The sequence below is a fragment of the Colletes latitarsis genome, chromosome 9, assembly GCF_051014445.1.
Source record: "Colletes latitarsis isolate SP2378_abdomen chromosome 9, iyColLati1, whole genome shotgun sequence".
Classification (NCBI taxonomy): Eukaryota; Metazoa; Arthropoda; class Insecta; order Hymenoptera; family Colletidae; genus Colletes; species Colletes latitarsis.
In genome coordinates, this window is record NC_135142.1 from 17,296,495 (window position 1) to 17,309,406 (window position 12,912).

Here is a 12,912-nt window from a genome sequence, read left to right on the forward strand (position 1 = left end):
TTGTTAAATGTTCAGTATTGGTATTAATTTTATTATTTGTTGAATAAATTGTTACTGCAAACCGAAATTAATTGATTTGATAAATAAACGACTCCGCAAACCCAGGTCGGAGATAACAGTCCTAAAGATCTGAGCACAAATCATCTTCGGTAGTTTGGCCCAAAATGGTTAATTCAAGAGGTCGATCGATTGTCTTCTTCAGACATTTTTATGCAGCGTCCACCCGGGAAAAGGCAACCTTCGGTTGCATGTTGCATGTTAAGCTTCAGCTACTGCCGATTACATCGAATTTCCGACAACTTCGGAGTCCTTAGAGTTGGAGAAAGATTAATCAAGTCACCTTTGCCTTACAATCAGAAATATCCAATGATTTTGTCGTACAAATATACATTGTTCACACTTATTGTAGTTTATGAACATCAAAGACTTTTACATGCCGAGTGTCAGCATACACTAGCTTCATTACGTTCTCGAGTTTGGCCAATTTCTAGGAAACGACTAGTGAAGAAGGCCATTCACGATTGCGTACCTTTCTTCAAAGTAAACCCCATCGGTATCAGGTATATTATGGGCAACCTACCTGCCGCGCGTTCGCTATCAGTGGCGTCGATTATGTAGGTCCGGTAATAATTAAGAAAAACAGTCGTGGTCATACCTCTCACAAAACTTACATTTGCTTATTCGTTTGCTTCGCAACGAAAGCTATACACATTGAATTGGCGACAGACATCACCACCGATGCTTTCCTAAATTGTCTATATAGATTTATTTCGCGAAATGAAAGAAGCCAATGCATTTACTCCGACAATGGGACGAATTTTATCAGAGCTCGAAATGAGCTCAATGAACTAGGCATACTACTGAATAGCCAAACCCATAATAATGGAGTACATAATAATCCGTACAGTCCTGTCCCAGGAACAAATACAGTGGCATCTCATACCGTTTCCCTCAATGCATTTCGGTGGCCTCTGGGAACGCGCAATCAAATCGGTTAAAAACCATTTGAAGGTCCTAATGGGAACTCAACAATTGACATACGAGGAATTATACAGGGTGTTCGGCCACCCCTGGGAAAAATTTTAATGGGAGATCCTAAAGGCCAAAATAAGACGAAAATCAAGAATATCAATTTATTTATTGATGCTACGTTAAAAAGTTATTAAAAAATTAAATTAAAAAATTTCAAATCATTCTGAAATAATTATTTTCGGTTGCGGTGGTCAACTACAATTATTTTTGATGAATACACATACCCTCGAAATTCTACATACTTTCGAGAAAAAAATTCATCCGAAAATACAATTTCTGGCCAGAAATGCTTCCTTGAAATTTCATGCAAATGTTTAAAATATTGTTACGTGTTGCGAACGTTTCGTTCCCTAATTTTTTCTTACCACATGAGTGCATTAGGAAAATGCTCTGCTAGTTATGTAACCTTTGGAATGTAGAGTCAGTTCCCACCAGATGCAGCTGCTCGAAGATTACCAAATATGGTAATTTCTAACGTACATCTGAAGCCGCTCCCACAGATTTTTGGGTATATAAGTCCCGCGACCTCTTTACTCGGGGGATCAGAATCGTACAGTTACGTTTAGAGTTAACATTACGTCTGCCTATGCTGTCCACGATTTTGATAGTCGGTTGCATCTCGTGAGATCGGGTTATACTAATCTTTCGTGTCAAAGTTAACCATATAGAATCCGTGAACCGGTATAAATTCTATTACGGCAATTATTTTCAACCGTTCGCACCCCCGCAACGCCAGTGCGTCAACACCGTGCACAATCGTTTAGGTAATTATACAATTCTTTTATCGCGACATAACTTACACCGGACACTTGTAAATTACTTGTTGCTTTAAGAATAAATATAGTTTTATTATTAAATCAGAGTTACTCAACTTCTTTAACCCATCATTACTTAAAGCGATTGTGGCGTCGCCTCTCATGCTCGCCAGCAGAGGGGTCGCGTTCTCACAAGCGCTCGACCGACCCCTCGGTTGCTATGTGTACATTCCACGACCGACTTCGCAATATCTCAGTCGCCTAAGGCAGGTCCTACTAGAAAACCTTACTGATGAGTCCACTAGCAGGCACGGACGAAACGCGCACACTGCTTCCCTTTTCACGGCACTTACGATTCTCACGAGACCCACACCGCAGTGACGCAACGCCACACGATTATTATTAGTTAAACGTTCCCACAATAATATAACTTTACCGCTCGAGTTATATTATAATTAATAATTGAAAATTACGAGGTCAACTAACATATCCTAATATCCAAATACGAATTCTTACAACCTAGTGGCTCCTCGATTTCGCATCAGGTTCGTCCGTGCACCTTGCTAAGAAACTGATACCATATTCCGTACTCTCTCTCGCACTCGCAAGCCACGCGCGCTGCACGCGCTTCCATGTTTTTTACTTTCCGAGCCTACCGTTCCGAGTGTAGACCCTGGCTATCGGTTTCAACAGGCACAGTAGGACACCACAACAGTAGGCCCGCTTTTATGACTTGTCACTCAAGCCGAGATGTCTCCGCCGAAAATCAGTACACTTCCAAGCGTTATATTTTGAAAACTAATATAAATCGCGTAAATATATTGCAGGTTAATGAATTCGTCCTGAAAAACATTATCGCATGATCAACAAAAAATATATAGTTCCATTTAAAAAACAAAACTTCACCATCGTATCTTTTAAATTAATAACATAAACAAAATTTTCGTTTACGCCAAAATAAAGATCCTATTTTATCCTGCAATTTTCACATAACCAATTTTTTCGTATCATCAATAGTTATTGAAATATCGCGACTGTCACACTTCGTATGTATCAAAACATGTGCTTTATCCTTATTGGAACAACACTGTAAATAGAATTTAATTAAGTTGATATTTAGTTATTTATTTATATTTGCATATTTGTTCCCTGATGTTACTTCTAATAGTTCCTATTTATACCTTATGTTTTAAACTCGATATATTCATTCACTGATGTTACCAGTAATCGTTTATATCTGTATCTTAGTTATAATTGACTGCCGATGCATTCAAGGCGGGCGGAATGTCTAGCTCATAATATGAACTGCCATATTGTGAAACCATTTGGCTAATGCCTGTAACACTAAACCTACCGGCACTTCATGCATACCCATTCTTACCATGACCGATCAAATGACCAGTCTTTTTTTCTCTCCTTTACGAGACAACATAATTCTAATTTTGGCAGTATATGTATAGAAAGTCATGTTTTAAAGTTTATTCGTAAGATATCCTTCTCTTTTATGTCGCCTAGTTTTCCTTAAAGCATTGAATTCTAAGAACCTGCACAAAAATATTCAATACCTTTACTCTAAACGTGCATTAGTACTTTAATAGTATTAGTGAATTAGTAATTTTCATCGGATAGAAGATAAAACGCACTTGAATACATACAAATTTTCTTTCAAGTCGATACCACAGTTAATTCCAGGGAAAACAATTATTTACGAAAAAATGGCATAGTAATTATACAAACACCCTGTATACAAACTTAAATTCATTCTCAATTAAATAAACAATTTATAGTCCAGTTTTAACCCACATCAGTCGTATGATTAATAGTAACTGCTGAAACTACTTTGGGCATGTAGCGTCAAAGTAAATGTGAAAGTAAACATAGGAGACAGCAAAAGTTATAGTAGCTGGTATAGCCATTGGATAAGGGATGAAATGTCCTTTAAATCGAGCGTTCGAACAAGTCGATAGCTTTATCAGTGCCGGAGATATAGCGATTTTGGTTTCAAGTCAATGCGGTGGCTAGTTTCGGAGATATAAGTGTCCGAAGCGTCTGTTTACGATTCATTGAGATGAATGAACTCACGCGCGTGAAAATAGTAAACAGTGCGTAGTAAATTCTTGGAAATACTACGCCGCAACTAGATCACTCGGTCACGCTCACGTGCGACAAAGAGGTACGTCGCGACGCGTTAGACGAAGACAGAGAATCAAATTAAGAAAAATACTCTTTTACATAAATCACGATATCTCGAAAATGGAAAGTCGGATCGACATAAACCGAAAGCCATTTTAAAGAGAAGGTTTGACGTTTCTAACAGTGGCTCAACTATGGATAAAGGACCAGCAATTTCGGAACTGCACGCATCTAAAGTTTTAGTATTACTAATAAGGGTTCTTAAACTGTTCTAAGACAGTGGAAACTGAAGATTCTTTCCCTTCATCTTTACTATCTATTTTCTATTTACATCGGAAGCTGACCAGAATTTGATAACAAATTTTTTCCAATTTTCATACAGAAAAAAATAAATCATTCAACCGGTCCGATGACCAGTCGTGGTAAGCAAGGCAGTCTACATGTTTTTCTCAAATAATAAGAATAGAAGTGAATATTGTAAAATTCATTGCACGTATACTATAAGAAAAGTCGTGACATTAAATAGCACTAAAATAATATTGCGTGTTAGAAATTCTAAACGAAATTTTAAAAACGGTCATTTGACCGGTCGCGGTAGGTTTAGAGATAAGGCAACGAGGCCCTAAAGCCATTAACACCGGTCGCTGATGAAATGAGTCACCGCGCGGCCTGACACCACCGCTAGGTCAGGATTTTACCACCAATACCTGAGACGTGCCGACCACCGCCTTGGGTGCGAAAAATGAGACATAACAGCGCACCAATGAGAAAAGGAAAATTTTCTGATTGGCTGGAGGCTGACTTCTCCAAGTAACATTTAAGGAACCACATTTGTAATTTTCGTATCACACGTATCTTGGACATCGGCAGCACACCACGTCTAACGCATCACACACATCCTGACAGTTTTGGCAGCACATACTCGTGCAACGCATCAACGCCTCATCAGCATCACCGGTAGCACTCTACGTGCATCGTAACAGAAATAAAACACATTTTAAACAACTTTGGTGTTTAAGGTCAGTACAGCGAGTGGGTTTATGATACGGACGTGATTTCTCCGCTATTTTTAAGGATTAGGCCTTCAAGAAATTTTTACTTGACAAATTAGAACATGGTCATTAAGGAGCCTCTAAACTCCACACGAGACTTTGAATTCTTGGAGCCCTTCCCTGCCTCAATACCGATTGACGTATCGTAAACCTGCGTTGGCGCACAGCTGCGGACCACCGGTGTCTCGCGATCGTTCATTTCCCAAATAAGTCAATAATAACGCAACATTCTCGCTCACTCCTGCATGGTCTACCTGGACACTGGGCAGTAAGGTGAACGGCAATGTTGCAAACTGTTAGGAACCGCCCTGCCAAGGTGTCGACGATGAGGATTGACTAGATCAATCCTCCCTCTGGTAGGCAATGTTCGTCGTTGTCACCCTGGCAACGGAAACTGAGGTATCCCTATGGGAAAAATAAGTACGGAAAGTCAGATTAATTTCGACGGAGTAACATCTTCAATTATTAGTATCCGCAAGAATTCATACCTGCGTAACAGAAGCATCGTCTTCTGTGGGTAAAGGTCAAGGGTACACGGTTAAGGAGCATAGAGTGGCTGTGCCATAAGCATCGACCACGACAACATTTGTAAAAACATTTCGAATATTTGCTCGTGGCCGCAACATCTAGCTTTATCAATCGAACTTTTGCAGTACACAACGTACACGCTGGTTCTTCGAGTAAGACGGCAGTTGAAGTGCAAGCTCCCCAAAGGCTTGAAGATCAAACGATCGGCACAAACCCCAACAATACTTCATTGAGAATTTTCACTCTTTGTAGAAATATCTTGAATAACAATTGGAGGCGTTTATCTTTCATTATTTAACGATTTGCCAGGAAAACAATTTTTTTAAAAAGGTGGTTCAGAAATTCTCCAAAATAAATTAATTATAACTTATATTCATGTTATACCAAATCCTTTGCTTATCAAAAATGTTCTGAAAACAGTAAAGAAACGAAAGAATATGAATAAGGTTTATCTATAAACAATATATCAATTTTCGAAGTATTTTTATTCATGTTTCTTCGTATCAGCTACCAGTTTGATGCGAAACGCACATTTAATCTCGACAGTACAGATTGTAACGTGTACACAGATTCTAGTTTAAGGTGTACAAATTTAATATCGACAGAAAGTACACGAAGGTTATTTATTTTTGATTTGGAGCCAGAATGACGAATATTCCATTCTATTTATTTTTCGCTGATCTATAATTTGTCACAAGTTATTCAATGCTTTATTTTGGCGATAGGGATCCTATCAAACGGTAGACGTTACTGCGAAATACGTGAAAAATGTGTTGGTCATCTGAAATCAAAATTGTTTACATTCAATCTTCCTTTACATTTCACTGGTCACATAATGCAAATTAATATTATCTTTTAAAATTTGATTTTTACGCGTGTTCAAGCTCAAATACGTTCATCAGTGGTGTCATGCCGGGCATGACACTGTCAAAACATTGCATGGGAAACTACCAGAGGGCGAATACTTGTTGCCGATTGGGCATTTCTTGGTAACCAGACGGTGTATGGCGCGACCACATACTACTGCGTGCTAGTAAGTTGACTACCCTCCCGCTCGCCAACTTTCCAACTTGGCGTGACGTCGGTTGCCAAGGAGTGCTCCATGCCATATCAAGTGTTTTCTCCCTACTACAATAGTTCCAGCATTCGATTTTTCCGACTCTCACATTCATTAAGAGAATCGACACATCCTATTGTTTGATTTATAACATATATTGACAACAACAGCATCGGAAAATTTGAAGAAACTAGTAACACGTTTCCGTAAAGAAGAAGAAACATATCGTTGATTTCTGCTTATAATAGAAAATTTGACGAACTGTGGTTTAACGTTGAAATAAAATTCTTCAAGCGTCTACAGTCTACCGTAAGACTGAAAACATGTTGCTTAAATGAAGCCCATTAAACCATAAGTATGTCTAATTAACAGCATATGGTAATGGTACTAGTATGTTACCTAAAGATAAGTCGCGCATCGTTGCCAAGACATTCCGCATTACACAGTATGTTGTTTTTAATCGTAAATATCTTTAGTGCCACGACCATCACCGACAGACATTCTATTGCACTGAATATAATATCGTAAAGTAAGAGAACGACGATCTCATCATCTGAAAAATAAACACGTTATATGTAATATTAAAAATTAGGCAATCCTGACAAGCAAGAAGCAACAAAATTACCGTCGTGAAGCCTTTGTAACAGGACACGAACAGACCGGAAAGATTGAACGCACATTCGATCGAACTTCTCTGCAATATTATTAATAGCATTTTCTGCATACTCAGTGGAGCATAATACCAAATAGAGTCGCATCTATAATATTAAATAATACTAGGTCGGTACTTACAATTTCGTAAATTACTGTAATTGGACCGCAACGAAATTTAAACTTACGTTTCGAAAAACACATCCATGCTATCGTCCAATATCTTTTGTCCACAATGATTATTCAAGAACATGATTGTCATATGACTGATAACTAAAGTAGCAGTAACGAGAACTTCCTCTGGATCATTCACCACCAGGATCGCTAGAAAAAACTATCACACACAATGAAAGGTATCAACGAACGATACGTCTAAAGATTTTTAAATAATTTAAAGGGGAAAGAAATTAAATAAAATCCAATTGCAACATGAATTTCTGTAGAATGCATCGGCGTATAACCAAATTATAAGGTGCAAAAATGTTCCAAATGAAATATCATTGTTATTAACTGGAGTTACATAATAATACTTACACGATATAGATTTAAAGCGAACGAGAGTACAACTAGTAGAATCGCTATTAAATAGGGCAACATCATCGCCGCTACTACATCTTCTATGATGCTGTTTTCACGCATATGTCATAAAGCGAATATATACACATATGGTAGATTGACAAATAATAAACATGAAAAATCAAGGTATATTGAATAATAGAAGAAAGAATAAAACATATTGCAACGAAATTTAAATGAATTTTACCAACATAATAGCTTTCCTACGTAGTTCTACAGCTTCGCGAATACCAGCGTAACTCGTGACGTGATGTCTCGAAATTCTAAACTGTTTCATCGCTTTATCAACTGCACATCGTATTCGATAACTGAGAAGATAGAGACAGATTACTAAATTCCGGCAAATCGTTCTTTTGCTAAGTAGTGTTCCGTTAATATAGACGTGTACCTAGCAACTTTAAACGGACCACATGTACAATAAGCGACAACAGTGATTGTCGATTCGGTGCACGCTATCACTAATAATCCAATCAGACTTGCAACTGTGATATGTAAAGATACAAAAAGACCATATTTGTCATCAGTAATCATAAATCCCAAGATTTGTAGATATTCTGATCGGGATTCGTTGCGGAACTCTAGAACTTGGGGTACTATTGGGAACGCCAATACTAGACCCGTACTAAAGATTCCGAAACAACACATCCCTAGAATTGAGGAGAATTATTGAATACAGTCATATAGAAACATAAACACAAATTCGCGAATCAAGTTTTCGTGATACAATTTCATAGAAATAATGAATTGCGGACATTTACAACATTTTGCATATAAGAGCCCGATTATTTGAGCGCCAATATAGTCGACGTTGCATTGGCAGTTTGTTTCGTCCAAAAATTTGTTTGCATGAATTGGCGATATTGAGAGACGCAACAATTATGATTTATATTGTTATAAAAATAATTGATAGTACATGTGTAACGCGGTCATCTTTTGTTTTATTATTCAATAGAAGTAATAGGACTCTATATCTTAACGTCTGTCACATTGGCTCGCGTATAATCAGGCATTAAAAGTGATTGACGAAACAGTAGCTCGACACATCAATACATTAATATTAGGGAAAAGATCATTTCGACCGGTTAAACAATCACTTCATTAAAGCTGCATTGCTTACGTGATGTGCTAAATATCCGGGACAGTGATAGGTTCTAAAAAATGCTAAATCGTAATACTAAAAGTCACAGTTCAATTTCGTTACCACTGTCACTTTTGTTTAAAATTAATGACCACACTGATGCTACTTTCTCAGTAAATTATTTTTGACGAAACGATGTGTATGAAATTTTATCATGAAACGTTTTCGCTGTAAGTGACTGTTTCGTTGTCAAGATTAGAGACAAACAATTTCCTAATATGTTAACACATTTCAATTGTGAAGAAGCAACCACGAAATAAAGAAAATCAACCCTGCTTGTTTTGTAGTCTTCCTAAAGTATAAATAGATATACATATGCTTGCTCAATGTCTTACTGAAGAAGATTAGAATTATACGCCTTGAAACATCTATATACTTCAATAGGATTTCCAGTTCGATCGGATTTTTCAACGTCTTGCAATCGCTTCGTATGTTCTCATAGACAATTCTCAACTGCAGTTCCAGAGAAAAACCATTAAAATCGTTGTAATTCCATTTGATCGTTATGAATTAATCGGTTTATGATTTTGTTGCTATCGAAGGTGTGAAATAGATATTCTTTGAAATTCTGTGAAAAGAAAGAGCTTCACCGAGTGTTTGAAAGAAATAATCTTACATTTTTCGATGTTAAAAGAGAATGTCCATTGTGCAAAAGCAACCTCACGTTATGGTTAGATACTAGAAAGGAAAGCTTAAAATTATTTACGCTAATTATTTCACCTATTTTTGCAGAATAGTGGATTAAATGGTCCATCTACTATGTACAAACTATTAAGCAATTGATTTTAGAAACACAAGTAAATGATGTTACATATGCACACTGCGTACTGTATCAACATCGAGATTTGTGACTTTCTTCAGTCGAAGCTTTTTTATGCGATTCATTTATAATTGCAAAAACTTGATAAGGTGGAAAATTAATTTCGCCGTGAGAAATATTTCATGACCAACTATATTACTGAGGGGCAAGAACCACGTAATTATGTTTAACAATACTTTAATACAACACAAATCTATTAGACGAATACTTCAGCTTGAAATGATTTCGACATCACTTTCTTTTATTTTCTAATAACTAATTAATTGAACTGGGCGTGAAATCGAGACACACTGCGAAGCTCTGTCATTCTACAAAATTAATAGGAAATCCTCAATGACTTACTGATGGAAAAGAATACATAAGGCCAAGATATCGTGCAAAATACAACATCAGAGGGCAGCCGAACGTTAACGTCAATAATAGTTTCTTTAACGAAAATTCGCACGTTGCAAGCGCTGTAAACTGAATGAATGCCATCACTTCTCATTAGAATAAATGGTACAAAAATTCGCATGCGTTTCGCGATTACAAAGAACATTAATTAATAATATAAAGGTGAAACAAAGTCAGACTTATTGGTAAAGTAAGAGTAAATGAGTTTCTGTGACGTGAACTATGATGCAGCTGAGTATAACGATAGCGAAAGAAGTTCTTTGAATCTGTGCAAAGACTGAATTGTTGAATGGCCACTGGCCAGTGTGGCACAACAACGAATAATAAGTCTTGTATTGTCTATGGAATACGTCCATCACCGCTTTCGATGTCGTGAAACATTATAGAATAAAGTTGAAATCAACATCCGACTACACCTCGGTATCATATTTAATTCAAAGCATTATTTTCTGTAGCGAATTACAGTCGCTGCAGATTCTGAAAGAAATTACAGACTTTCGTGTGCGTCCGATCGATTTGATTGCTACCGTTATAATAAGTGGATACGTGTTTGTTGCTAGTTTCCATTATTGATCGTATTTTTTCGTCGGGGGTTGTAAAATTTTCAGTATACTCAGTCTCACAGAATAATTTCAGACAGTACACGGAACAGATGATGACACGATACTAGAGGAATAGTCAGAATAGTGTAGAGTTCATCATAGTTCGATATTTGTCATACTTACGGACAGTAAAAATCTTAATAAAGCCATTCTCAAAGACATACGTCAGTGTTAATTATACAATTCATGGTGTTTTCTATTACCAGCAATATTTGTGACATAAAATTAACTTTCAATACTGAAAATGTTTACTACAGTAGTAAACTTACTTAGTGTGACTATAAAGGTATTTATCTGTGACATAATTATTAAACTCGCTCAAAAGTGTAACAAGGGCGTATATTATAAAGTAATTTATTTCCTGACAATTTCATTAACCGATCAATTGTCACGTTCTATGTGACGATGAAAAACTAAAATCCATAAACTTTTGTAAAAATGTCGCGAAAATAAATCTGGCAATTAATGAATTGGAATTAGTGTTCCCTTTCGAGAATTTTCAAGAAATTTTATAATACCTTATTTCTCATTTCTTAAGAAGTCACAATATATTTGAATAAACTGAAATTTAGGAAAGTTATTGTTAGGTTTGTCGCGGGAATGGGAAGGTGCAGATTGCGAACAACCACGATTGTTCGCACCTAGAAACATTTATTCAGTGTCTGAATACACTATATGTGTTTAGCGTAGAATACAAATTTTGATTGTAAAGCCATTTCGTTAGTGCCCTTAAGGCAATGAGGCGCTGAAGCCATTAATGACACTAATCAAGTAAGTGACCGCACGGCCTGACATCACCGTTGGGTCAGGGTTTTTCCGCCGGTACCCGAGACGTGCCGACCACCGTCTTGGGTGCAAAAATCAGAAGTAACATAGCACCAATCAGAGAAAGGAAATTTTCTGTTTGGCTAGCGGCTGACACTTCAAGTTACATTTAAGCCGCCGCATTTTGTAATCTAAGGTCAGTCGTACAAATGACGTACAACAGACGTACGAGTAATTGGAACTTTGGTAGCACGCAACGTGCAACGCTGGTCCTTCGAGTAAAGTTGGCACTTCACGTGCAAGCTCACCAAAGGCTTGAAGATCCTACGATCACCACAAGCCCCCACAGTATGTATACATATAATAAACACGTGCCTCGTGTGTCTCGCAGTGCAGCGAATTAACTATCACTGCCTCGGCATACGGCAAGACCGTTTGCAGCCCCTCCTGGCGATGCTTACTGTACCCAACAGTTATTATAAATAAATTTTCAATCGGCTCAAATTAATAAATATTAGCAATAAATGGTGTGAGTATTTTGACTCGACTGAACGATTATTTCGATCATTAATCCAATCTATGCTTTTCTAGTTAAGACACAAAGTATTGAATATAGCGAGGCAGTCGTATGAGGCTTAATAAATTGTTTAAAAAGCGAGAAACGAACAAGACTTTTTCCAAATTTACACGTTACTTTTTTTAATTCCTTCAGTAATATCAAAATTGTTCCAGTTTCTAGAATCAATTTACATATGTTTATATCGCCTGATCTGTAACACAGCTGAGTATAACGACTACGAAATTCGAGCTGTTAAGGCTATGTGCCAATAACAAATATTAAGAAATAGTTGGTGCTGCACTGTCTTTGGAAAGCTTCCACTTTTTCGATCAACGCCAAGGGATCCCTGGTCGCAATATCAAAAGCATCGTCAGATTACACCTCGGCATCGTATTTTATTTACCTTATTGTACTTTTGTTTGAAATTTCGGACGCGTCGCTTGATAATAAAAGTAGTCTATAATTTGCAGAAAATATATGTATTTTTATCAGTTGCCTTTGATGAGAAAATTGCTGCCTGTCGCGAATATTTGAAACGGGTGAATAGTAAATTCGGCAAGAAAGTAATAATAGATAACAGTAGATTGACTATATTAGTCGATTTCACGGAACAAACAGTCCTATGATTACTTTTTGCATTACGCACCGAAAGGTATATGCTGATGCCTTTGACGACTCTTGTACTGCATAATCATTGAATCAAAACTGAAATGTTGTCGGAACAGTAAAGAAACTTAAAAATCTCATTTGGATTTATCGTAAGGAAATACAGCAATTACCATCATATTATTACTGGTATCTTATCAGTTATCAGTTTCAACTTTTATATAAAATTGTATAAAAAAAAACCT

The 12,912-nt window shown here is 36.9% G+C and overlaps 2 protein-coding genes across 4 annotated transcripts in view; both read right to left on the reverse strand.

Annotated features, from left to right (window-relative positions):
* Positions 1-12,912, reverse strand: part of LOC143345741 (mannosyl-oligosaccharide 1,2-alpha-mannosidase IA-like) — an 831,836-nt gene that overhangs the window by 117,050 nt on the left and 701,874 nt on the right. The gene's annotated exons all lie outside the window — the stretch shown is intronic.
* On the reverse strand, positions 6,224-7,653 carry LOC143345745 (uncharacterized). Its single transcript, XM_076773121.1, has 4 exons — positions 7,397-7,653; positions 7,183-7,315; positions 6,957-7,110; positions 6,224-6,281 (listed from the first exon to the last, which is right to left on the reverse strand). Exons 1-3 carry the CDS (start codon positions 7,468-7,470, stop codon positions 7,060-7,062), a joined length of 258 nt encoding a protein of 85 aa, XP_076629236.1. The 5' UTR covers positions 7,471-7,653; the 3' UTR covers positions 6,224-6,281; positions 6,957-7,059.